The sequence below is a fragment of the Diadema setosum genome, chromosome 1 (genome assembly GCF_964275005.1).
Source record: "Diadema setosum chromosome 1, eeDiaSeto1, whole genome shotgun sequence".
NCBI classification, from domain to species: domain Eukaryota; kingdom Metazoa; phylum Echinodermata; class Echinoidea; order Diadematoida; family Diadematidae; genus Diadema; species Diadema setosum.
In genome coordinates, this window is record NC_092685.1 from 46151864 (window position 1) to 46179072 (window position 27209).

At 39.0% G+C, this 27209-nt stretch overlaps 3 protein-coding genes across 3 annotated transcripts; 2 read left to right on the forward strand and 1 right to left on the reverse strand.

Annotated features, from left to right (window-relative positions):
* The first annotated feature begins 674 nt into the window (after positions 1 to 674).
* LOC140231334 (uncharacterized) lies at positions 675 to 10585 on the forward strand. The gene is made up of 3 exons (XM_072311493.1): positions 675 to 949; positions 2396 to 2515; positions 10136 to 10585. The coding sequence occupies exons 1-3, from the start codon at positions 738 to 740 to the stop codon at positions 10392 to 10394; spliced, it is 591 nt and encodes a 196-aa protein (XP_072167594.1). The 5' UTR covers positions 675 to 737; the 3' UTR covers positions 10395 to 10585.
* A 6020-nt stretch (positions 10586 to 16605) lies between these two features.
* Positions 16606 to 23141, reverse strand: LOC140231347 (damage-control phosphatase ARMT1-like). Its single transcript, XM_072311497.1, has 5 exons — positions 22973 to 23141; positions 21302 to 21407; positions 20468 to 20706; positions 19939 to 20089; positions 16606 to 19223 (listed from the first exon to the last, which is right to left on the reverse strand). The coding sequence occupies exons 1-5, from the start codon at positions 23059 to 23061 to the stop codon at positions 18438 to 18440; spliced, it is 1371 nt and encodes a 456-aa protein (XP_072167598.1). The 5' UTR covers positions 23062 to 23141; the 3' UTR covers positions 16606 to 18437.
* Positions 23142 to 23950: 809 nt separating this feature from the next.
* On the forward strand, positions 23951 to 26747 carry LOC140231363 (N-alpha-acetyltransferase 80-like). Its single transcript, XM_072311498.1, has 4 exons — positions 23951 to 24108; positions 25110 to 25243; positions 25746 to 25924; positions 26418 to 26747. The coding sequence occupies exons 1-4, from the start codon at positions 23993 to 23995 to the stop codon at positions 26745 to 26747; spliced, it is 759 nt and encodes a 252-aa protein (XP_072167599.1). The 5' UTR covers positions 23951 to 23992.
* The last annotated feature ends 462 nt before the right edge of the window (positions 26748 to 27209 follow it).

Sequence of the window (27209 nt, forward strand, 5' to 3'; positions counted from 1 at the left end):
GAAGTCTAATTCCGGTCAAGGTGAAGAATAGCATGATGGGTTGGTGTTGACCCGTCTACTTTGTCTCTGACAGGGAATAGGAAAGGTGTCACTGCACTGTATTCAATTCTGGGTTAATTCTCATCCATATCTCTGGCTGAGTTCCAAGCAAAGCGGGGTTTCTGTAACGCCGCCAATGTTGTCGGCTCCATTTTAATGAACCCCGCCAAAAAAGACGTGACCGTATGCAATTTTAGGGCATCACCCATCTCCATTTCCCCCCATGCCGTCCCCTTCATTATTTACAGGCCTGTCCCAAGCAGAAATAAACCGCCTGATGACAGACAATTACTTTTGGCCAACCCCAGAAGTGGTATCATCACCGTGGTATCGTCAGCTGCGCGCCAGGCACCCTTCGTATAAAAGTTTCCCCGCATCCCACTTTTTCCCAGACCTCCGTGAGCCAGCCTTCCTGAGGGGAGTTGTTCAGAAGATATACAAGGCAGCATCCCATGCCCACAGACTTGAGTAGAGTTCAGTTTCCATCCCGCCTGCCGACCCACTCCCGTTGCCTTAACACTGGTCCTAACCCCCTTATCTCCCCACGTACTATTAATACACATTGCATTCACCATGCATTCGTCACCAGCCCTGGAATGCTCGTTCGACAACGCGCACACGACGTACTCTAGAACTGCATTATACATCTACCTCTGTGGTGGACCTGACTTTTTCGATAAAATTCGCCCAAAGTTGACATGAAAATGCCGGAAGAAGAGAAACAGGAAGAAATGGAGGCTTGCACGAGCTACCTGATGCGGAGAAAACCGCGGAAATTCTTACTGGACTTTAGTTATTTGGATGTGATATGGGCAGAGGATACTAAACTGATTATACGGGCGGGAGAACATCCTCCCGTTGTTATCGATTCGCCGAGTAGAATGCTCTCAATTGGACGCAGGGATGGAGGGTAAAGTATTTCTCAAAACATTACTCTTCTTCGTCAATGTGTACAAAAGATGTAATAGGTATAAAAAATGAATATTATGATGTCACGTCACCAAGTTATGTTGCAATATAATACGTGTAGGTATGTATTCAATAAGATGATTGTCGAGTGTTGAGAAGCATTCTTACCCGGTACACCATTTAGACACAGTTGACCTTTTCTCTGCATTGTTCTGCTGCCTTTGATGTGTGGCGCTCTATAATCACAGCTTACTTGACGGACAGAAAGCTAGAGAGAGACAGGCTCCTCTATACACTAGCGTGTTTTGTCTGGTGTGAAACGCGGACACTGTCCAGGGCTGTGTTCATGTAAAACACGCAGAAGTATAAGTGCAATCTGATGGGGATATAAGATCACCTGTAAGCTGTTATTTGAGAACATTTGATTGATAAACTATATAGCACAAACATATTTATGTATTACATATTTCCACCACACCATTTACGAATGCACTATTTCCGAACCATGACCGGTGAAGGGTGTTTTTTTTTTGTCTTCAAGAAATGTTTGTATAAAATCGAGAAAACGATCGAAGCAGCGACCAATATTTGCACAGGGATGTCCACAGTCACGTGTATGGAGGACTGTTTTATTAATAACGTGAGGATAGTGCTTAGTAAATAACATTTGGCTCATTTTGGCCCTATAAGAACATGAGCAACCTTTCAAAAACTATACGATAACAAGTTTTTACCAAATTTAGAAAAGATGATGACCTGCCACCACATGCCGATGATCATAGTTTGGTTAATCATGTAGTTGATCGTATACTATAATAAACCAATTTGCTGTATACAGCAAACCAGTATTTCGTCACAATGACATGTAATGTACTATAGGTGTACACTCTAAGAAAAATAGGTTCAACTTTGCACCTTTACGTGTGACACAAGGATAACTGTAGCACCATACGGGTGCAACTGTGCACCTTTGGCGAGCACCTTTAATAGGTGCAATTTTGCACCTTTGTGGTCTGAAAGGTGCAAAATTACACCCGTAAAGGTGCTACAACGTTGTGTCACACGTAAAGCTCCAAAGTCGAACCTATTTTTCCTAGAGTGCAATCTACACCACCAACACCAACACCAAAAAAAAAAAAAAAAAAAAAAAAAAAAAAAAACAATGTTTATTGTACTTTAGCTGCTATACGATGTGTCACCAGTTTTAATGTACATTAAATATTGTACCACATGTAGTAACATGCAAAGCGTTGTCTTTATAGGACATTGTTTATGGCCTCTCATGTGCTACACTGTTTTATGTTGATGTTGTCTTTACCAGGGTTACACCAAGATAACTGTAAACTATAAAGTGAGTAGTTTACCTTGTTGCTGTGTGACATAGTGTCGTGAATGTCCTCCTACATTATTTTATTTACCAATAATGTTTCATCTTTTCCCTGATCAGCGGATTCCAAGCCTGCGACACGGTAGAGCTGAAGGCTGACAGGGGCTATCTCCTCTGGACCAACCCACGGGGCTCGATTGAAGTGCGTTTCAAATACGGCATACAGGGAGACGATTTCAGGTGACAGTGATTTTGTCAACTGTTGTTGCTTTTTATTTATGACAACAACAACAACAACAAGAACAACAACAACAACAACAACAACAAAGCAAATGGGGCCCTATAAAAAATAATTTGCCCAGCCCATGCTGATAGCAAATCGAGCGTTATCATAAACAGATCACATAACGATTGTTATCTATTTTAATGAGAATGTCTCCACGAGGGAGCTCATAAAACTAAACTTCTCCTGAGAGGAGTTTAGAATAAAGAAAGAAGGGGGTGGCCCGGGGAGTATCCACATGGTAGCTCATTACACAATAAATGAAATAAGATTTTAGTAGTCTCCACATCTGTGTCACTTAAGACGACACGGATTCTGTGTATACGCCAAAGGTGTTATTCATGAAGGAGGACTTTCAGATAAAACGTTTCAAAAAAAAAAAACGAAAAAAACGAAAAAAAAAGGAAAAAAAAAGTTAGCTAGAGTGAGGCTTGATGTTAATTTCGACTTTTTCTTCGAGCATATTTGCTATGCCATTGATTTCCCCTAAATTGTCAAATCAAGCGACTGTCGGTAAGAATGTCTTAATTGAAGAGATATTATCATACACACCTTTCAATCTTGTACTCCGTCACTTTTAACGTAACCTCTGGTTTATTCTTTAAATCAAAGCCATCGTAATATTTTAGCGACGCAAAAACAAACATTTCACATGGGAATATGATACGCGCTTATGGCCTTTGTATGTCGCTGTCGCATAGCATGATATTTTCTAAACAGATGTGACATATGATTCAAAATGTGTAAAGTTCATACATTGGGGGCATTCCAAAGACATCGTTCTATCCATATTATAGGGTGTGTAACTCTTTTTCTGACCCAAGAATAAAGGGACAGGATGGTGACGTAATCCCTGCTGCATGTGTTCAACGTGAAGACCCGAGGTTAGAATCTCGATGAAAAATAGAGAGCTCGTGTTTATAGAGCGCCACTTGCTCCTATTTTCATGACAGAAGTCATGCATAATAGAGAATTGTCTTTTTTATTGTTATCGTAGTATTAGTCCATCAGGAAGATGGTAAATATATATATATCTTATGCCTATTTACATTACAAGACCTATAGATTCGACAAAATACAACACATGCATTCATATACGAAATACAAAAAAAAAAATCAATGCGCGTATATATGTATATCAAAGTATTATTATATAATACAATACGAAACAAATATACGTAAGAAGGTTAAAACGATTCGTGATGACACATGTATTGAACCATGTCAAGAAAGTAAACATATTTTCACACAATTTTCATTTTTTACCATGATGAAAGAACACTTAATTTACCCATTATGATGATAGGAATAAAGATAATTCCCCGTATCGACGTCGGCAACAAGTTGAGGAAATGACTATATTGTGTGGTTTCTTAAAGAATTAAACTTTCGGGAATTCTCTCTGCAGTCGTTGCACCACTGTGAGTCACAACGAGTTGTTGTAGCCTTCTTTTATCCGGCCCTGGCGCTCCATGAATTATCCGGAATGAAAAGAAAAAGTCATAACTTTTGAGTGTGGCTTGTCCATCCAGTTACCTCAAACTTTGCTGATGTGTTACGCTGATACATTCGCAACACAGTCATAATTTTATATTTGGGGTTTCCCCTTTGCCGTTTAAGCGTCTATCACTCCTGTTCCTTCGCAACAAAGGCATCACAGCGAATAATAAAAATGATGTTCGCTAAAAAAAAAAAAAAAAAAAAAAAATAGATAAAAAAAATCAACCGACATGTACGTTGTTGTCTAATCATCGCATGGAACAAGAACAGGCTGTAGTAAAGAGACTTCTGCAAGTTTTGTTCCGCAATTGGCACGCCCTTATACGACTCCCTTGATTACCTAAACATCAGGATTTAATCAGACTCACTATGCACATTTCAAGTTCTGACATTAATGGAAAATTGGCCAGACACGATCAATGGCGTTCTTTGCAAGTTGTTATGCAATTAAGCATGTTAAGACCAGTGTGAACGGTCAAACATCGCCATCTTTTATTCATTAAGAATGCGCTATATGAATCCAATCAACTTAATAAATCGAATTTCAGACACCTATGATAGGCGAGGCGACGCTGTAGGATAGATGTATTTTCGGTCTGACACAGTCCAAGAAGAATTGAGGCTCGCAGAAAACGGCCCAAAAATAACCGCCCGACTGGCGAGAGTGGCATTCCACGAGGTACCCCGTGCTGGGAATGGAGTGACCACTAAACGACATTCCAACGTGCTTTCTGTGGACACAATGAACGGATAAATCAGGATAATTGGCTTCAAGTGCTACAAAGATGCTTTACGATCGAATAAAGATATATGCCAGGCGATTTCATTTGGCAAAGGAGAAGAAGAAGAAGAAATAAATATGAAAGGTTTCTTGCAGAGAATATAATCAGAAAAGTAAGTTACAATATTGTAGACGAAGACGAGGATGTTGGACAAGAAAATGTTGTGCAAGAATCCTTCTTGCACCGCGCCACAACACCAAGGGGAAGCGTACACAGCGTTTGCATTTTAAACGACGAGATAGCAGTGTCAAACAATGATAAACTAGTGAATCTACAGCGAAAGAGGATCTCAGACGTTTACAAGACAAAAGCTGCTCTTGCTTCAGTCATTTTTATCTAGTTGTGATGTATTTAGTGAGAACCGCACAACATTCAGACATCGGAAGACGTATAGATTCTATAATGAGGGATAAAATGTATAGTGGTGGTATAAGGTATAGGAGAATAATGCGTCATTAATTTCGACTGCAAACTAAAAGATCTCAGTATCATTGGAAAACAAAGATGCACTTCGCCCATTAACTCCTTCAGCAAAACTGCCTAAATCCATGATAGTGTACTATAGAACAGCTTTGGGATCTATATGAACTCATACAGTCTGTAAAAAGCCGACCTATACGAAAGAATGATGACTTGACTGTGGCACCACCAAAACGATTTGTGGTTGTTGTTGTTGTTGTTGTTGTTGTTGTTGTTGTTGTTGTTGTTGTTGTTGTTGTTGTATGTTTATTTACCTTAGCCTCATAACCATCCCCCTTTCCAGACATGTCAGAATTAAAGTTGATGTCGATTGCATCCGCGACAAAATTGCAAACATTCACCTCAGTTCTAAAGGTATAACTTCGTTTACAAAAAAAAAAGGTGCATGTTACAGAAGTCATTATCATCACGATGCCTCTTTTGTTAGTGCAAAGAACCAATCCGCTTGATTTCCAGTGTAAAGATGAACAAAGTACAAAAGAACAATTTGAAAGCTACCCAAACATGCCCATATAGAAAGTGTCTTCCGTATTGTTCGAGTATGAAAGGAATGCTGAACTACTTTTCCAAGATGGCCTGTCGTTATGAAGTAATGACCAATTTCTGTTCTAGACGCCATCAACTGGAGGGTTGAAGGGGAAGGGGGGGGGGGGGGTATGCAAGGAGGGAGCAGTCTTCAATAGAGAAGTGTCCTGGCCTAGCCATTTTCCCGCCATCCAGAGCGTCGAAAGCTCGACAGCATCCGCCCATCATCTCTGATTTATTATTCTGCTTGAGTGCAAGCGATTTCAGAAATGCTTTATGCTCTAATGTTAGACGGACTCGCGCGTGCGTGTGGTCGAGGCCACGGATGGAAATGCAGTAAACTGTGAGACTGGTATGCATATTATAACCCCATCTCTCAAACACTGATAAGCAGATGGTATGATCTAGATTTTTGTAAACACATACATACACACGTACACACGCTGACACACACACACACACGCACACATACACACACTTTTTAATGGTATTTTTATTGGAATTCTGTTTGATGTCACCATCGTGAAACGAATACAAACGTTCAACTAAATCAACGAAATCAAATCTGAAAAAAAAAACCTTCTGCTTAATCGCACAAATTAAACAAACGAAAGGACAGTATGACATGAGAGCCTGCAATAAACTAAAGTCTCATAAAGCATACTTGAATTTTTACATCAACCCGAATCATAAGTCATGTCCCTAAATCCACCCTAACCACCAATCCCCCACCCTCTTTCATGCATATCACTCTTATATTACCTACCTAAAAACCCATCCTTGTCCACCTACTTGTAAAGATAAGGTCCATGAATGCAGATATTTCAGGAGAATACATTAAAAACATCGGTTAACATGCTCTCTCTAAAAAAAAAAAAAAAAAAAAATCGAGTGAAAATATTCACTCTTAAAGGAGTGAATACAAAAAAGGGATCACTCCAAAATCTTCGAGTGATCCCTGAGGTCACTCCAAAATGAGTGAAAATGGAACATTTTCACTCAAAATTCACTCCAATTTCACTCTAAATTCACTTTTTTTTTTGTATTCACTCCTTTAAGAGTGAATCTTTTCACTCGATTTTTTTTTTTTGAAAAGTGCGTTCCAGTCAAGCATACCATTGGTTCCTCTCACAATGCACTGCCTTACGTTATTCTTCAATCAACGATAAATCAGATTTTTTTTTTTGCTCCCAAACGCGCACACACTCGCTCTTAAGCCACCCCTCCCCACACACACACACACATACACACTACCACCACCACTTGTACCAATACAAGCAGCAACACTGGGCCTGCAATGTGTGGTCGCGATTTGTTGTTATGTTGTTGTTTATACAAACGCAGGCTATGAACCACGAACGGCGGGGTTTGATGTCTTAGCCCTATCGCAGTTTATCGGTAGGCGTACCTTTAGCCCATAAATGGATACACCACGCCTTTGATCCTTCAAGGTACGCTGCGAATTCGCTGAGCGATAATGAAATGAGATAGCACAATACTTGTACGACGATATGATGGCTGTCCTAGAAGGATTAATAAATGTCAGAATTGATCTTCCACAGGCGGTGGAGAATTAGGAGACCTGGAATTCATGCGATGTAATAATAGGCCCTATACGCGCAGCACTGATTTATATCATCTCTATACTCTACTCATGTTACTCTGCTTACCAAGTGTGAATCTTGTTCATTGCAAAACCATATAAAGTAAAATTATCTCTTTCTGATCTAATTATTGCCGTTTTGCAGTAGACCATATGATGACGAATGCCAAATGATGACCAAAGTCATGTGATATTGATTTATGCAAGAAGTCATTCTTTCACAGTATCATATGGAGAATTCGTTTTTTCTTATTTTATGTTGATTTAAAGAAATCGATCTGACATAAACTTCTCTGGTAACTTTATAGGCATATGGAGTTGTATACATAGCAGCACAATCGAAAAGGCCACTCCTGATATCGCTTATATAACGCAGTGTAGTTGTGTGTATTTGTGTGTGCGCGCACCTGTTTCTTATGTTGTCTTAATGTTTTATGCCTCCCGTGATTCCTAGCTTTTGTTACTGATACTGAATAAGGCTCGTTTCTGATTCTTTCGAATGTTAATTACTTGCTCTGACGAGAAAGATGAAGATTCCATTATCATACCACTGACTATGCAAGAACATTATACATTATTGTTGTTTCGGGCAATGTCGCGATCTTCGTCAGATGTGGAACTATCGATAGAGCGAACGCAAAATTCCAGGATAGCATAGTTGGCATTCAAGCTGCGCCTACTGTCTCTATGTGTATAAAAGTTTAGGTGATTTTTTTTTTTTATATGTTTAGGCCTAAATGGGCAAAATTGTATTACCTTTTTTGGAGTGTCACCGGATGAATGCCCTCTGTAAAAGTTTAAGGATTGCAAAGAATAGCCTGCTGTTCTTCCATTGCAATTGGAAAGGTAATGAATATACACGATGCTAGAATATCTCTTATTTTCTAACTATTCATAAATCCTTTTTACTGAAAGATACAGCACATAATTTTATGTCTTTCTGGTCGAAAATTGATTAATTTGTATAATCAAGTCAAGAATATAGCATAGATTATGCAGCATAGATTGGCTATTTAAAGTGCAATGTCAAAACCAAAGAAAATGAGAGGTCATTGAGAAAATGTGGATATTGTCGGAAAACAAAATAAAAAACATTATGGCAGACAGCTCTACCCAAAAGGAAAAACAATTTTACCTCTATTATACTCTGGCATCTTAATGATAACGAACATTCTCTTGGATCACAGATCTTTGTATGGATCATTGTTTTTACTTAAAAAAAAATGTTGTCGAACTTAACAAATTAAATGTTTTCCTCTAGCCAGCTTATAACATGGGGAGCAAGCTTTAACGTTTGATCCCTGGTTCATTAGTTATTAATAGTAATAAGCTAAATGTGTTAGGTCAAGTTAAGTTTCCGCTCACCACCGACTGTTTGGCAATGCTACTTGAAGCATCTTCACTCATCGCTCTTCCATTTCAAAGCGTGATGCTATAAATATGAAACCATCACGTTTGTATCCATGTCAGTGCACGTGCGCATATCCCGCAGACGCAACGGTATGGATTGCATTAAAATCTTTTTGAAATGTATGCTAGGCTTCAAAGGACCGAACAGACAGAGCGTCAACAAGAACATTAAGGAGGGAGACGTGATGCCTCAAACTTTATTTGACACTTGGGGTTGGTTTGAACACCCCTTGAGTATAGTTGACGACGCCATAAACTGCAAACAATACGCCAGGGCGCCAGCTGCGAACTGTATATTAAACGTTGGTGGCATTTCGTCACGCGCGCGAAACCGCGCGACGCAGACAAAATAAAACGTCAACGCCAGAAAATAGCTGGAAAATGTGTTTATGCAATGCACATTCAACAATTCCGCAGAAAGGAAAATAAACGAGTGGTGAACATATATAATATTACAGGGGAATGAAGTAGAGAGAGGGGTGGGGGGGGGGGGGGAGAAGGGGGAAGGGAGAGGGGGAGGGGGAGAAAGTGGGGGAAGAGACGGGGCATAGACGTCAGAAAATCCCATTCTGGATTGAGATGGTTTACCAATCATATCACGTCGTGTTTATTCAGTTAATGGCATTCCTCTTTCAGACACGCCATGTTTTCAAATCCCCAGCCACACAGTGGTACTCTAAATATCCACCCTGCTTGTCATCCATCCGTATTTATCACGATCAAGGGTGTGATTTAAACCATTAGGAGCCTATACTCTACTTTTTTCGTCGTAAAACTCTTTTGGCTGCTCATATTATAAACGCATGATCTCAGCATATCGGCATGCATGCACCCTGGAACTCCATGCGTCATTAAATATCCCGTAAGATTCATCGAGCGAGGACACTGCAAGTTCAAATCCTTCCAAATTATGATCAGTTTCATTGACAATGACGATATATTAATATCAGTGTATAGGTCCTGTGACACAAAAGTTGTCGGCACGAAAAGGTTTCCAAAATGAAGAGAAAGCAATATTTGCAGCATTTAATAGCAATTGCTTTCACCTGCGGATAAAAAAAAAGTATATAAAAACGAGTAAATTGCAGTAATGTATAAATCTCTAATGCATACAACCCTTTACGCAGGATCGTAACTATGTGGATCACAGTTTATCTAATTTGACTGAATCTTTCTGCCATTGCTCTATAATACTCCTTTTTAACATGATATTTCGTGTATGACGCCAATATCATAAAATTGTTATTTTTCATCATTTTTGAATTTCTTTCTTCCAGATGCTACATAGATCCTCAGCACCTTGGGGTGAAGGTTTACGAGATTCGGGGCTACCACAAGAATCTTATTCTCGACGGCAAAAAGCCCATCTCACGGAGTACGGATCCCCACCACATGAGGACCCCAGTCCGCCCGGGGGAGAACAACTTCGAATTTCGCTCACTGAGTGGAGCGGTGCGACTGGAATTTGAGGTCATTCGGGACCCAGATTTCCCCAAACCGCAGGCCTTTAAGTTCAACTATGTACTCGCTCTGTAAACTGTCGTGATCGGCCTCTACAGTCGGCCAAGAACTGTTGCGATTTCACAGCTAACGAACTGCACTCACAGGCTTTGTATTCCTGGACAGTGAATTGTTAAAATAGGTTAATGTTGTATTTTTTTCTTTAAGACAACCAGTTGGTGTCGTTTGGGGGATGCGCAGTCCGTATTGTTGTAATGCATTCTAAGAAAAAAAAAAATAGGCTCAACTTTTCACCTTTAAAGATGCAGACCAATGTCACACTGCAAAATGGGCGCACCTTTACTGGTTCAACTTTGCACCTTTGAGACCAGAAAACCGACGGTTCAACTTTGCACCTGTAAAGGTGCTCTCACTGTGGCACTGGGTCTGAAAGGTGCATGTACCCGTCAAGGTGCTCCCAGTGTGGCATTGGTAAAGGTGCTAAGTTGTGCTGTTTTTTTCCTTAGAGTGTAAAAAAATTGGAGATGTACGACAATATAAAGTGATCGTTTTGTTTTGATTATGTACGGTACTTTGCCTCATGTGTTCTAGCCAGCTGTGTCTTAAAAATTGTGTCGAGAAAATTAATGCTATGCACAACTAGGAAAACGCGGTTTTGTTGTAAAAAAAAAGCAACAACAAAGATTTATGAGAAAGTGCATGGACGTGGTTAGTCTCAATGTCAAAATTTGTAATTGATTGCACTGACGAATGGAAAAAGTCCAATAATGCATGTACGTGTGGCTATAGATGGGAAGCTGTACAAATCTTTACATCGGACGTGCCTTTTTGGTGTCTTTGACTACTTTGGCAAAATATACATTTCAGGAAGGCTGTCAGAGATTTCAAAAAGTGACTCTTAATTCCCAACTTTCGTCGGCCATCAAAGGTATCAAGCCACGGCGGAAATTTGGAATATATGAACCGATGCCATTCCACTCCAAACTATTAAATTAATTAATTACAACATAACAGTACCCTTAACGCTAAACTTTAAATGAAATTTAACAGATATTAATAGTTCAACCCGTAGATCTTTTGTTTTTATATAAAGCAATGGTCTTCGGAGTATGAATGATTATAAAAAAAATACATAAGAGAGTATGTCATAACGACATTTTAATATCGATCAGTTTGCGTTCTGACATATAAAACTTGTTATTTGGTATAGAAATCGAACAATATTATACTCCATTTTGATCCGATTAGCACAAACTGGAAGATGTTTGTTCTAATTTTGTGGCCCGAGTGCATCTGCAGAATATAAGAAAATGCAGTGTTAGATTTGTCTATCGTATATTAGAATACTCCGATGTGCATACAGCCATGTTTTGTACACACAAGGCCTTGAATTCCTTTTCTCACTGTTAAAATTATATTTATCCTATATTCTTTAGTTTATAAGCAACTTCCTACGTTCCTCTCGGTAGGTATACATCTAATGTAGATGTGCTTCCATTTTCATCTAAACGTGGTCGTGTGAATTTCTAAATTCTCCATCAGTTATGAATTATTCAGAGAATAACCTTTCGTAATTCGGATCGTATCGTCGGACCTAATAAAAATGTTAAGTAATAATCATTTTGGTGTGAACATAAGCAGCAGCTTGACTCTCAAAAGGCATATGTACGGGCTATTTTTTTTTTTTGTGTGTGTGTGTGTGTGTGTACGAACACACACGCACACGCATGCACATGCACACACACGCAGAAACAAACCCAAGCATGGGCCTTACAACTTTTTTTTTTTTTCATACATGGGTATGAACAGTGCATGGTGAATTGTGTGCAGAATTACGGCTTATAGGTAAATAATAAAAAAAAAAAGAATATTGAGGTCAAGCAATAGTGTTTGCAGTTCAGAGCATAAAAGAAGATTACTTAGTAGATTTATCTACCCAAGCATTCCCTGCATAAAATTTGAGCTTCAGTATTGCTATGAAACAAAGCTTTAAACTCTTGTTTTGCTAGAACACACGCAGTATTTCCTAGGTTAGTAAACAATTGGTGCTAGTAGACGTTATCGTGCTTTTCAAACCTCGCTTATCATCTGCGTTTAAAAAAATAATATTGAATTGACTACGAGAAGTATGTGCATAGATATTCTATGATAGTAACAGAATGTTCAGAGTGTATGCTTTAATGGCTTGGGTATGACTAGTTAATTTCGTTTCTGCGATGTCGGTTTTTTTTTTCTTCCGAGGTTGAAAAATTAAATACGCCTAAATGTCCCTTAAACTGTTCAATTTCTTGTCTCTTCTTTTGACGATATAACTATTCAGAGATGATGTTATTACAATATATGTATATCTGTATCCGAGTGCAAACGTTGGGTTATAGTGTATAACATTATATGGATGATGACTGGCGGGGAGGGAACATACCGAATGTTCCATCCGAAGGGTTTGAAATGCTATTGAGGGAGGTTATAAGTCCCGAGACGAAGTCGAGGGACTTATAGCCTCCCGAAATAGCATTTCAAACCCTGAGGGTGGAACGTTTGGTACATGTTCCCGACAACAAAAGTCATCATCTGTTATAATACATGTATATGGGTCAGTCAAATACGTCAACGTCAACCACCAGCACAACGCACTCGATCGCTCGCGCAGAGCCAAATTCACTGTGCGCGGGTCCATCTGTCATTTTGTTACGTGAAAACGTTTTCCCATGGGAGAACATTACAAAAATGTTCTCCCATGGGCGAACATAACCAATGTTCCTCCATCACGTGACTGTGTTTAGCCAATCACTAATCGGTATTTGACTAACCCATTTAATATCATATATCTCTCTCTCCCTTGCTATATGAAAAGTGTCAACCATCTTCCCCAACACTTTACTATTGAACTTTATTGTCTTAATGTGTGATCGCTGACGAGGTCATTTTTTATTATTTCTCTGCAATATGCGCATTTTCTTATTGCTCTCCCCCTCTCCATCTCTCTCGCACTCTCATTTCTGTGACGTTTAAACCGGCGTTTGATACAACCCGACATCGTGCTGATTTATTATTCTTGACTGTGTATGTCATCATAGCTTGAGTTGCACATGAAACCACACGAAAGCCGACACAAAGACATTCTCATCCTTAACACAAGTTGTCAATAGACATACTCTTCAGTTGATATACATGTACATTCACTCTTCTGTGGAACGTGCATTCAGTTTGGCAAGTCTTCACATTAAAGGTAGGGGATACCTTTTACAGACCTCCCAAAATACAGCAAAACATTAAATATGAACCTCAGGGGACTTGTTTAGGCCACTGCTGAGAAATTTGGAAGTCAACAGTTATCTACAATTTGAATAATGCACAAAACTCACCTACTCAGTAGTTCTGTGTGTCAGCCACACTTAAGCCTTTTTGTTGCAGTCTTCTGTATCTTTTATCTATAAACACAAATCTAAAAGTATAAGAGCTGATGTAATAACATAGTGTGTGGCAAGAATGTATATAGAAATGTTTGTAAGTTTTGATGAACTTTCTTTACAAATTATTATGATGGACACACATGCAGTGCATGGGTCTGCAAAGGTAGCCTAGTAATGTACTGGAATCTACGGTGAGCCCCGAAAAAAATTCAATTCAAAATCTAACGGTCAATAAAAATGTACTAAATGTTACCTTCCACTTTCAATACTTTATGAGTTTCTAAAATGATACTCTCTTCAACATACCACTGTATTTATACAACTCTTCATTTAAGGCATGCAAATGGGATTCCCTACCCTTAAGAATCTGTGAACATCTACTGCTGCTGTCATAAATTGAGCTCACTTTTCACTTGTTCATCGTCTGAATCTACACCGCGACTACTGTTGATCGGGATGTCATATCTTTGCCCTAAAGGTGAAATTCCCTGCATAAGTCTGATTATCATGTGTTTCCGTTTATGTTTGTCATTCCTGTTCAAGTTGTTGGATATAACATTATGATGAGCAGTTGGTGAAAGTTTGAAACTACACTTTGTATGAGTGTCAGATACACATGTATGTAGAATGTGATCTATAACCACAGTCACAATGGGAAAAGATCTTGGAAGTATAGATCGCGATTTTTAAGATCTCGATCTTTTGCCAGTGTGGCCGCGGCTAGTACACAAGACAAGGACGCCCTCATGTGGAGAGTACCCTCAAGCTCACTAATGTTGAACACGAGTCACTGATCTCTACTCTCGATGAGACTAGTAACTCAAGTGCACCAATGGGTACAGGCGCAAAAAATTATATGCGCGTGTGCGCCCACACGCAGACAACACACACACACACACACACACACGCACAGAGAACTGTACTAGCTTATGAAGGCCACTCACTCATTGCATGAAGTACATTAATTTGTAAAAGCTGCAAAAACTTTTTAATTCAGCTCCCATGTACTCTAAGACCCTGGTAACAACTAAAACATGATTGCAGAGCAAAGAATAATGTCTCATCAATCTTCATTTTTCCCCTCACAAGAAATGTAATTATATTACAAAAATTGTCTAAACTTCAATACTGTAATTTAGATTTTTTTTTTCTATGTGACCAGCATTTGCTTCTCTCTCCTCGCAATGGAGAATAATACATGTATGTATTACTGGTATAGATACATATACTGCACGTTGAAAATGTATATGAGCTTATTAAAAACATATGCTGTGACTTGCAACTTTTCACACTTTTGAAACCTTGCTCTTTTAGAGAACAAAGCCATCATTATTGGCACATCAAGACGAGATGGGAATATTTCATCCGGGAACCCATTTCCCTTAGAACTCACCAGCCAACATCCATGCAGCAGTAAAACTGATAACTTCCTCTCTGAGCTCATATCTCAGTGTGACGATCACAGAGAAGTACAAACATCACACTATAACATTCCTTGTGCACTGTTGTCACAAGCATGCATCTATATATATTCTGACAATCAGATGCATTGAAACAGATATAGTTGTTATATACCTCATAAGTGAGATTCTTATCACTGATAAGAATATACATATCACATACCTCATAAGTGAAATTCTTATCACATACAGACCCTTCTATCAGCCCTCGGCTAACGCCTAGGGGTGATAGAAGGGTCGGTATAAAAAGCACCTTGGGAATGATAATTTCCATCATCATCCTCATGAGCAGTCAATATTTGTAAACTAAAAGAGATGCACATGAAAAGATGATACCATATTCTATTGATGATGTAAGAAGACCAGGGCCCTGTTTCATAAAGCTGTTCCTATAGTTACAAACGACGTACGAGCGACTGGTGATCAGTTCTGTTGTGCTATACTTATCAGAATTTCCATAATTCAGCACAAGAACTGATCTCCAGTCGCTCGTAAGTTGTTCGTAACTTTACGAGCAGCTTTATGAAACATCCCCCAGTAAGGATATACATCATCAACCCTGCAACCACTTAACCAGCATCTACTTACAATGACACTCTATGATAAACACTAACCACATTATGTATGAGTCAGACACAACTTACCAGTTGTTGTTAACCCTTTACGTACCAAGACACTTGGCTGTAACTTGGTTTTTCACCAGCATTCAGATATTTTCTCCAGACTAGACCTAACTGTAAGTTAGCCAGCCCAGCAGCAAGAACTGAAATCAACCTTGCTTAAGTCGACCTCGCATAAGTCAAATAATCGCCTAAGTTAAGGTCTCTACAAGTCCTCTTCTCTTTATATTCTATTGATTTTAAACCTGTAACTCGAATTTTCTTTATGTGGAAGCTATTTCTTCAGTCAAAATAGATTTGTCTGTGTGTACCTCAGTCCAGCAGGAAGGCAATGGTGACACTAGAGGGATTAAGGGGATTACATAATCTCTTTTCATTGGCAAATCAGTTTCTGGACATCTGTGCTAATGGGGAAAGAAAGTGCTCCTGCTGATGTGCCAATTGGTGAACAAAGCACAAGTAGGGATTAAATTACTACATGTATTATTATTATAATTATTATCATCATTATCACTATTATCATCATTATTATTGTTATCATTATTATTATTATTAATATTATCGTTATCATTATTACTATTACTATTATTATAATTATTATTATCATTATTATCATTAATATTATCATTATTATTATTACTATTACTGTACGAGCTGAAATTTTCGCGGTGGTTTTATTTTCGCGAATTTCGCGAATCGCCTTTGAACCGCGAAAATAACAACACGCGAAAATAACAACGCGCAAATAGTTACGTTCATTTAGACCGTCGCAACCGCGAAATTAACAACACGCGCAAATGTCCTCCTAGTAGTAATTCGCGAAAATATCTGTACGCGAAAATTTCAGCTCGTACAGTACTATTATTATTATTATCAATTTGGCATTTCAACATGAAGTATGAATAGAAAAACATATTACATGATCTAAAGAATGTGGTAATTCTAGGTGCATACTGCTGCTGGTTGCCAGAGGAGGAAAAGTTAAACATCACATTATGGTGTATCTCTGTTATATCTGAAATAACCTATCTACCAGGTAATCATTTAGTACTAATCCAGAGTTTATTTTGTGCAGTAGACACAGATTTAAGCTTTATTCTGCACATGCAAAGGATTGCATCCAACACTAGACAGTGTGAATAGAATTAATCTATTACTATCCACTACCTTGTGAAGTTCCAGGGAAAACATACCACTTTTTATATCTCTTGCTTGTATTTAACAGGACATACTGAGAGATGTAGTATGTTTATTAAGATTTTTACACAACTACTTCATTCAAAGTCAGAGTGAATGTTTCATACTTGAAGGTCATTACAAATGGGCAGATTGTAATAAACCTGTAAGATAAAGGTGTGTAAAATGCTCATTTTCCAGAATATTGGGATTGTGAAAGCACATTAACAAGCTGTATCAGGAAAAATCATATCACTAGAATAATGAAATACACTGTATAGTCAGTTAACACTTCAAAGAAATATTGTAAGCCATAATTCACAAAGCTCATATTGGCACTGATGTTATATTTGATTTGCAACTTTATATAAAATCTATGTCCATAGAATTTATACATACATGTATGCTGTGGGTAAGATATGTGTAATTCATACACAGAATTCAATCAATTCCTTCTGAATTCAACACTGATGTGAAATAATATATTCCTTACACTTTGCATCTTATTACATCCCACCTATTGATATACACCACATGTACCTGCTATAAATGCCCACACTTTGTGCTCTTTCAATGACATTTTATGTTATTTCATTTGATTTGATTTATTTGTTCTACTATATTTGTTACACCATAGTCCTATTGCAAGTGGACAAAATCTGAAAGAAGAAAATGCCTGAAACCAAGTACCATTTTGTGGCATCTCCAGATACAAAGTGTCATTGTGCATATTGAAATCATATAAGACATGCGGGAAAAAAAATGCTTTTCAATGAGTATTCTCTTATATTTTGTATCAGTTTTGTATCATAATTGCTTTTCTGCATTTTTAGAGTAAAAGTTAAATGAAAGCAAATATTTGAATTTTACAATACTTTTCACATTGTTATCAGCAGATGAAGAAAATATAGCAGTGTGCATGTTTACACAGAAAGGAAGAATTGTTAATTATGTTGCCAGCAACAAGCCCTAGAGCTTCTTAAGTCACTGGGTCTGGTATGTACATACTACCACAGTGTCCAAAAGAATGCATTGTGAATGAAAAAAAAAAAATGTGCTATCATCGTGGAAAGAGTAAATGTTGCCAGCAACACTATGCTAGAGTTTCTTAAACTTAGTAGATATGGCATACAGGAATACCACATTATTACAATACTGGTATTGTGCATTGTACGTGGAAAAGAAAAACTGTTAAAAAGTATTACTTACTACTGAATAAGAAGAGCTGGATATCCCCTGCTCAGGTGACTTGATTTGTGCTTTGAATGTATCATTTCCTACTAGGGTCCCAAATGAAAAGGTGTGAGCATATTTCTTGCCTCAATGATTATCATGCAATTCACGCCATCTGTGCCATTTATTGTGCGTGCCATTTGCTATCAAATTAAATCACACACATGAAGGAACTAATACAGCATGTGCTTACTGTACCAGCTCTTCAAACATACATCATACAGACTCAACTGTTTTGCCACTGAACTGTATGACGGCGTGCTCCCCAGTGACCATCCACTTCTCATTGGCTGCCCCCAGCTGTTCAGCCACACCCTCCCTAAGCCCAACCACCACGTCCGCCTTCAGAGTCCTGAGGGCACACAGCGCAGCGGGGTGGAAGCCACACAGAGCCTCGTCGAAGGGCGTGGTGTGCGGCCAGTACCGGTCAGCCACCAGCTTCCGATAGTTCAGGTCACCCTTGAATAGAATGAGGTCTGCCTTGCTCAGCTCGGCATACAGATCTGGTGCCACTGTTGCCATGCTGCTGAACTCACAGTAAGTCGTCCAGAACGAATGCTCTTGCAGTATGCAGGTCCCTTCGGCCACACGCTGCTTGAAGCGCTGCCCTAGAGACGTTATTGAGTCATTCACATTCCCTTGCAGCACATCCAGTGTCCAGTCGAAGTCGTACCGGATGACATCGCTGATAAACCACGGCATGGCCTTCATGTGTAGATTAGCCTCCTTGATGAGGTTGGTGCGAAACAGGAAATCGACCAGGACCAAGTCTGTGAACAGCTCAAAGCCGGCATTGTCCAGGACCACATCAAGTCTAACCTTCTTTCCAGTAGTGCTCTTTGCAGCCTCACCTGCGATACTCAAGACTTGCCAGAGATTCTGCAAGTTGTTAACCAGGATTTTGGGTTGGAGAGAAGATAGCTGAGCGACAGGACTCAATTTTTGGTACTGTTCTCTTCCTGCTGAGATGGAGAGGTCACACTTGTTTCCCCAAAGTGATATCTGAAATGCAAAACAATTTCATTTATTATGATTTAAAAACTCGATGGCATTCAGGTATTAGAGGTCTGATCTCTGCGTCATTATCTTCATAGTATTACACTTCGCATAACTTCACCAAAAATTTGTACAATTGAGATTTAATTCTTTTACTTTAAAGTCTCATTCTGCTATCATATTGACAAAATGTTTGTGCAGATGTAAGTGTATTAATTCCTGCTTTACCCAAGCCAACACTGAAACGTTTACACCAATGATTTATGAAACTTTGCCACTTCTGAATACCTTATCTACCCTACCACATCTGAATCTCACACAATGACATTATCTTTTCAGGGCATACCAACATACTAACCAAAAACTTGAAATAATCTACATTATGCTTATAAGTATATATCTAAAATAGTTTGTTACAACATTTAGTTATTTTTGAGGTAGTATAATTCAAAATGTGTTGAGACTGTTCATATGCATGTGTACATGTAAGACATACATGCTTTGATTGTTCATTACCTGAGATAGAATCAAATTGGCTGCTAACCTGTACACAGAGGCCACAGATTTATAAGGCCAACTATTTTTACTTTTCTTGAGCAATTGCTGTATGGAGGTTTGACCATATCTGATAATCTTGTGCACAAAATTCATGCAGATCAAGGATAAAGAATAAACAAGGAAATAACAAAACAAAGAAAAGGTGTCTGCATTTTGGCCTTACCTGGACAAACTCAGCAAAGCTTTCAAAGCAAGCCCCTTTCTCAGCCACTGCCTGGTCCAAGTATGCTGTCAAGGTGACCATGGCATCCTGAGAGGAGTGAAGGGATGCCTGCTTCTGGTGCCTAAACTGGTCAAAGTCCTTCAGACACTTGCTGCAAGGAGGAAAGGGATAGCAATGGAAATTTGATCTAATGTTGTCCTCTGTAATGACTTTCGGACATTGGAACCATAAACAATTTCTGAACATTTGTTCACTTTGCTTTTATTTTCACTCTCTCTAGATGATGCTGCTTCTCTGCAAACAAAAGAAATATTGAAAAAAATGTAATTTTGAGGTGAATTATTCTGTAAATACTTTCAAACATTAAATGATTTGACATAAGTTATACATGTCCTTGTGGAATAAATGCTACCATGAGTCTGGCCATTACATCGTATATAATAAAAACTTTTGACACGTCAAATGTTGACAATCAATTTAATATAAATCCCTTGATTCCAAGCAGTTTGAAAACATCACTATCACCAACCTGAGATGAATGGCCTCATTGATGGCTCTATACATGTAGCATTCAACGTACAGCCATGCCGACTTGAACCAGCTTGGGGCCACACCATCACATCGCTTTGTTTCCTCCTCAAAGTACTGATTCCACTGAGGAACGTCTGATCTACTGTCCTTGAGTAGAGCCAGGGGCTTGTCCGTCTGCATGTAGTTCTTCAGGGCCGAGAGTTTGCTAACAATCTGCTTGCAATCCTCTCCACCTTCCTGTGAATGCAATAATAGAAACGCTGTTGACCACTGCTTCCAGCCTAGTAAAACAGGACCAATGTGTATCAAACTGTCTACAAAGTTAGATGGAATACAATTGGAAAACAATTTGTGATTACTGTGCTACTGTTTGAAGTTTAACTTGAAAAGCATGAGGGAAATTATGAGAGAGATATTAAGCAAGCTTTCCCATTTATCATTGAGTCCCCTTATGCACCAGATTTGCATTACATGGTGCTCATCATCCTACCATGTGTGTTTAGAGAAAGGGTAAAGGCAACTCCAAAGTTTGCTATGCCACAGCAGCTTTATGTTCACTGACTATCTAGATTCAGTGTGTCTGTGACTGAAAGTAAGTGAAATAAAATCAACAAGTTGAACTACAGGAACATTCAACTTCTAATCATAAGATGAAAGGAAGGAAAGAAGGCTTAAGAATTGAATTATTTGTTGCAAATTACTTGCCAACTACTTGGGAATCACTGAAATTCTGAATGCCTTTGAGGTTGCCAACAGTATGTGTGACTCCTCATTCCCTTACAAAACATGCAACTTCAGCATTTCAAAGGTTTTAAACTACTTTGGATCTCACCTGACCATGCAGCTCAACCGCCTCCTTGCGATACTTGTAGACTGTATCAATCACTTGTGTTAGAATTACTGGTAGACGGCCACTTACAGTATCAAATGCAAAGCTCCTGTGCAGAAAAAAAAATAAAGATGAGGAAAACATGAGGAAAATAGTGGTTGACTACAGTTCCAGTGATCAGCTCTCTAAATTCCATTTGTCCCCCTTTTACAAAATTCTAATTCTGTGGCTTGTATTCAGCATAAACAGTGAAGAATATCACTTTGTTTTGGCTCAACTTGGCAGACAGCTGTAAATTGAAGCCCTCATCACATCTTTCTCTCTCTCACTTTATTTTTTGCTTCTGCTAAATTGTCTTTGCAATAATCAATTTGGCAAGTGTCAATCTAAACAAAAACTTCTGTTTCCTTCACTCCTAATAGCAAGAATACAACATGCAATATTTACCGAGTTTACTGAGACAGAAGTACCAAACGACCAAACTGTTAGTGTTGGTTGACTGAAATCTTAAACATTGATTGTGTTACAGATTGTTGGTGGAATGACAAACACTATGACAAACATTCTGTCCTTAATGACATTTCAATGACGTAAATGTTGAGAATTCAGTCTCCCTACAATGAAAATGATTTTATCCCCGTTACTATTCTTTCATGGAGGAAGTTCCCACAATGGTCACAAGAGGACATGAATATTTCACACTACGTAATTAATAGTTTGTGAGGACATGAATATTCCACACTACATAATTTATAGTTTGTTTGAAAAAACAATCAAAAGAAAGATTGCAGATAACAACTACATAAATTCCATTTTTAAATGCTCCTCAATAGTCAAAGAATGAATAAACAACATGTTCAATTCTGCTAAGATTGCAAATTGAAGTTTGAAATATTCATCTTTCTTTGAAATGCTGCTCATCTGATCTCAGCGATCCCTTTCAATCAGAATTGTTTCTTACCCACACTCCTTCCCTACAAGAAGTTCCATCTGATTTTAAAAAGAGCCGTTCTTGTTGCAGCTATAATATCCACTGTATGGCCGTTGTAGTGGCATAATCCCATCCCTAGGTAGCATTCAGCAAGGCCCCACCTAACCGCAACGGCAATCCCAACACATTCGTGTCAGCTAGATTGTTACTGGTTACAGCACCCTGTAGTTAGGCCCAAACTAATCCTTTTAGCACAAAATAGTTGTACAGAGCCTGGCCTCCCTGGGCCTAATGTACTACACTAATAAGTGGAAGTAGGGGCAGATCCAGGAATTCATCTGTAAAGGGGAGGTGCCTTCACAGAATTAAAGGGGGGTGCATGTGCCCCCTCCCCCAATTTTTCTTTTTATTTCTTTTGTTTTTAAACACACACACACACACACAAAATAAAGAAGGGGTGCACGCTCGGTGCGCTCCTCCCTGCTCTGGATCTGCCACTGGGAAGAATATAATTTGTAAGAGTTTATGGCACAAGGAAATACAATTTTCATAATATTAAGAATATAGGTCTATTCACTGCACTGATAAATGACGCAGTATTGACGGAGTGAGTTGACATTGATGACAGTTTACTGGTACAATATTAAAATATTCAGACTTTTCAAAGCATCAAGCAAATGGAATAGATTTCTAGACTCATATTCTAGATATTGTGCTATCAGTATCATACAACTGTAACCTACTCCCTGTACTTGGCAGATAGTCTTTCTGGTAAAGGGATCTTCCCCTTGTCTGCACATCCGTGGGCATGATCTCCTGTTGGGGCTTCCATGTTCTCCACCGACAAGATCAGACCTGGGAGTCTTCCTGTTCAGATATCTGCGGTTAAATCTATTGGAATGCAGATGAAGGCTAATTTAAAGCCAAGGTTTAAACCTGCATGAAATGAACAGTGGTGATGCGTTGTGCTACCTGCTGAATAGAGACCAGAGATACGCCGAGAGCGTCCGGCCGTGGATCTACTAGGCTAGGTAGGGAGCGAGGAGAGGCCACACCGTCCGGGGTCCGTGCGTGGTGAGTGCAGCGCGCAGCCTGCCGCATGTATAAATGTATAGTAGCCCTACTACATATCGACCACCCTTATTGAAACCGACCGCGTATAATTCGCGCACTGAACACTTAGTACGCACTTCTCTGCGCGCAAAGCACATAAAAATGGATCGGCTGTGAATGTAGATTAGGATGGTGTGGGAAAACGCGATAATTCACTGTTCATTAATGGTTTTAATCAAGGACAAAATTTCGAATGAATATTTTCACCGAATCGTAATGACAGCACAGTGTAATGTCTATGGAAGTTTCTAAAAGGCTTCTAAAAAGCTTCGTACAACACGGTGTTCAATACAACTCGGTTTACGTGCATTGTCAATGCAAAATCAGCGGTCGATCCTAAAAACGCGATTTACCGCGGGGAGCTGAAACGAGGCCACGCAAGTTCGTCGGCGATATTTTTGCACTGAAACTTCGAATCGAAAAGGGAACAACGGCATTTGATAGAGCTGGATTTTCTCAATCACGTAGGTCAAGTTTTTTACGTGAATTTCAGTGTTAAATATTCTTATCAAGCAAATAAACATTAGGCGGTCGATTAGTAGTAGGTCCAACCCTACATACATCCCATATGTACGTGATATTCCCCTGTCTGGAGAAGAGGTTGGGAAGACAGCAGACTTCTTTATTTGATTTGATGAAAACCTGTTGTGATGGGTGCTGTAAACTTTAACATTTTCACCATAAAAGCTTTACACGAAAACAAAGAGCTAACAGATGACTGCGTTCAACTTTTGAATGACGAATGGCCTCGAAGCAAAGCAGCAAGGTAAGCGTTTAAAGCGGTCCGGCGGGGAGATGACTGTCATCACATTGCTGTAGTCCCATCTATGTATATTTACGTTTTACATCTAGAAGCCCTACTACTCTCGAAAAATCTCAAAAGACCAAGGAAATTCATGATTACTTCGATCTGGTTACTTACAGAATCACAGGGCTGTTGCCCACTACCAAGGATTATAAGTAGATCAGATGTTCAAATACCCCTCTCCTATTAAAACTGGCCACTTCCAGACTCCTGTGAGACGTGTGTGTGTGTGTGTGTGTGTGTGTGTGTGTGTGTGTGTGTGTGTGTGTGTGTGTGAAATTGCCAGACATGCATTTGAATTTCAGTAGGTAGGCCTACGTCTCCGGGGCTAGCCTAGGGGTGTCTAAACTTAAAGAAAATGGGTGTACCAGTACGTAAATACTGTCTCAGTTGAGTCTCGTGTCGATGTGGGTATCTCAAGTTCTGTTGGACCAAACTGCCTCAAAATGGCACAAAATATTTCTCAAGATAAATTTATATCAAATCAATTCCTCATCAGATTAAACTCAAAGAGGATCAGAACTTATGCACTAAATTCATCTTCTGTAGTAGGTGTCCATTCAATGTCACAGTCACTTTGATTACACATGGTCAGTGTCAGTATGATTCAAGCTTATGAAGTGTCCAGCATACTAAATGCATAGTTTGTAGAAGTCTGAAGCTGTATTAAAGTGAAGTGTCTATATTTTTATACAAGCAAAAGTGAGTACTGTATATTGATACAATTTGTATAAAGTAAACCCATCATGAGAGACTGATATACTATAATACTAGTGTGTTCTAAAACCCAGATATCAATTTGTCCTTCTTAAAGACTGATATATGTCTAATCTCTTAGTCTTCTACATTATTATGGTCATTATAACTTCTTTAGCAATCAAGTATATGTTCTCATACACTGTATTGTAGAACTAGAAGACATTTGCAAACTTTAGTAATTTGTATCTATTGTTTTGTTCCAGATTGTTTTCAGTCAGCAAATCATGTTCAACTCTACCCTACTCCCTGGTCCTTGTTGAGCATGAAGACACAGTTGTTGGATACTGCAGACTAGCCAAGGTCATAAGTGATACAAGTAGTGTCCTTGTTGAATCAGGTAAAATGCATCTGACACTACAGATAAGTCAGATAAAATTTTTGTGTATGTGTACCAGAAACTGCTTAAATTCAATGAAGTATATTTAAGAATAGAAGATAGTAGATACCAGACCAGTCATGAAAGGAAGGAAATGGAATTCACTCATTTTGTGACTTCAAATTGAATCAGTTAGTGAGTTTTAAAATCAGTGATTTTAATTTTACCGTTTGGCCTTCATTGTTTGCTGTGTGTATGTTAACATGTCCTTTGTTTAAAGGGTCATATGGAAATGCTTGCATAACAATGGATATCATAAGAAAGTTTGCTTGTGAGTGTTATGTTACACATGATATATACAGTGTAGCTCCTCTAGAAAATACAGTAGGAACATGCGTAATGCTGATGTGCACACCCAACATTAAATACTATGGTACAATTTGTGATGAATCTTGCATTGTGATGTGTTAAACGCTGCACAAGAATGTGAAAGCCCTTGTGACCTTTGCCCTCATTCATTCAGTTGTAGTCGACAAGAACCGAAGGGGCCAGGGCCTTGGCAGACTTTTGATGGAGCTCTGTGAGAGACATGCCTCTGCATCTGGCTACAAGAAAATGTACCTGTGCACCAAAGACAAGCAGGGCTTTTACCAGCACCTGGGCTACTCATTCTGCAAGGCAGTAAACACACTTGGAGCACAGGTGAGTGCAAATGCAGATGTCTGTTCCAATAATACAGTCAACCTTGCTCAAGTCGAATCTATTTGGACTGAAGAAATAGCTTTAACTTCGAGAAAATTCGACTAATGAGGGATTTAAAATCAATAGAACATAAAGAGAAGAGGACTTGAAAAGACCTTCGACTTCGATAGGTGATTTACGTGTTTGACTTATGCAAGTTCAATTCAAGCAAGTTTGACTGTATGTGTGTATAAAACAGGGTACTGTGTTCCTTGCACTGCATGGCTTGTGTAAAATGTACAATTGTGAAGAAGCCAGCAGCAAAAAGAACTGCACTTTGTGATTTGTGACATGTTCAAGATTGCAAGAAGAAATGTTTATTGTGACCAGATATTTTTCTCATTATTATTCAAGTGAAGTAATTTTTCTCTTTCTGTAGTGCTTATCTTAAAAAATATAGCACATATTACAGTTTATGTATTTCAAAAACATTTCTCCATCAAATCATTTTCAGATGCTTGAAACCTGTGACTGCTTGCCATCAGAGACAAACACTTCTCTACAAGAGCAAGTGAGTTGTTCGAGCAGCTGCAGTGATGGGTCTTCAGGCTGCAATACTAAAACAACAATTGCATCAGATCGTATATCCTGCGATCCTCAAGCTGCCGAAAAACCCAGCGGCTGCTGTGAAAATCAAACTCGGGAGACAGTCAAATCTCAGTGCAGAGAACTTACGTCCTCTCCTGGTGGTCCTCCCCCTCCTCCGCCCCCTCCTCCCAAGTTGCTTGCATCTGCAAAGAACCCAGCTACTGTTGTATACTGGATGATGAAGGACATTGCATAGTGGCAACAGCATGCCGAACCAGACTATAGTTTTGGTAAGCAATTCATTTGTCATCATGGCTGAGACTGGTCAGATGAAACGTCAGTAGGAATTAGTAAACCTTCACAAAAATAACAGATTTTACAGTAGGTGGATTAGACCAAGTCACTTGGACAAATATCAAGGTTTCATACTGTCACAGTGATTGCATGTTTGTCACAAAGTTCTGCAATCTTCCCTATGTAACACCAGGTTCGCTGTACGTTACACTCGAGTTGGTGCTCACCTCAGTTCACTGTGTGCAAGCAGAATTAGATCAGAACACTACAGGGAGTTACATTCTCCCCACACTGGACATTCATTATCGCTGGTGAATAATGGAATGGGAGACAATACATCTGGAACCCTTGTACTATGCAGTTTTTCGGTATCATCTGGGCCAGCAGCTGCCCATTTTTGGAGGTTTCCAAGATGTGGAGCCTC

What these genes read in the sequence shown, in the direction of transcription:
- LOC140231334 (XM_072311493.1), top strand. Translation starts at nt 738, where the DNA reads ATGAAAATGCCGGAAGAAGAGAAACAGGAAGAAATGGAGGCTTGCACG. An exon ending in ATTGGACGCAGGGATGGAGG is followed by an intron (nt 950 to 2,395) that starts GTAAAGTATTTC and finishes TTCCCTGATCAG; the next exon opens with CGGATTCCAAGCCTGCGACA. An exon ending in ATACAGGGAGACGATTTCAG is followed by an intron (nt 2,516 to 10,135) that starts GTGACAGTGATT and finishes TCTTTCTTCCAG; the next exon opens with ATGCTACATAGATCCTCAGC.
- LOC140231347 (XM_072311497.1), bottom strand. Translation starts at nt 23,061, where the DNA reads ATGGAAGCCCCAACAGGAGATCATGCCCACGGATGTGCAGACAAGGGG. An exon ending in CGGTTGAGCTGCATGGTCAG is followed by an intron (nt 20,707 to 21,301) that starts GTGAGATCCAAA and finishes TTGCATTCACAG; the next exon opens with GAAGGTGGAGAGGATTGCAA. An exon ending in AATGAGGCCATTCATCTCAG is followed by an intron (nt 20,090 to 20,467) that starts GTTGGTGATAGT and finishes TCCTCCTTGCAG; the next exon opens with CAAGTGTCTGAAGGACTTTG.
- LOC140231363 (XM_072311498.1), top strand. Translation starts at nt 23,993, where the DNA reads ATGGGTGCTGTAAACTTTAACATTTTCACCATAAAAGCTTTACACGAA. An exon ending in CCTCGAAGCAAAGCAGCAAG is followed by an intron (nt 24,109 to 25,109) that starts GTAAGCGTTTAA and finishes GTTTTGTTCCAG; the next exon opens with ATTGTTTTCAGTCAGCAAAT. An exon ending in TAAACACACTTGGAGCACAG is followed by an intron (nt 25,925 to 26,417) that starts GTGAGTGCAAAT and finishes AATCATTTTCAG; the next exon opens with ATGCTTGAAACCTGTGACTG.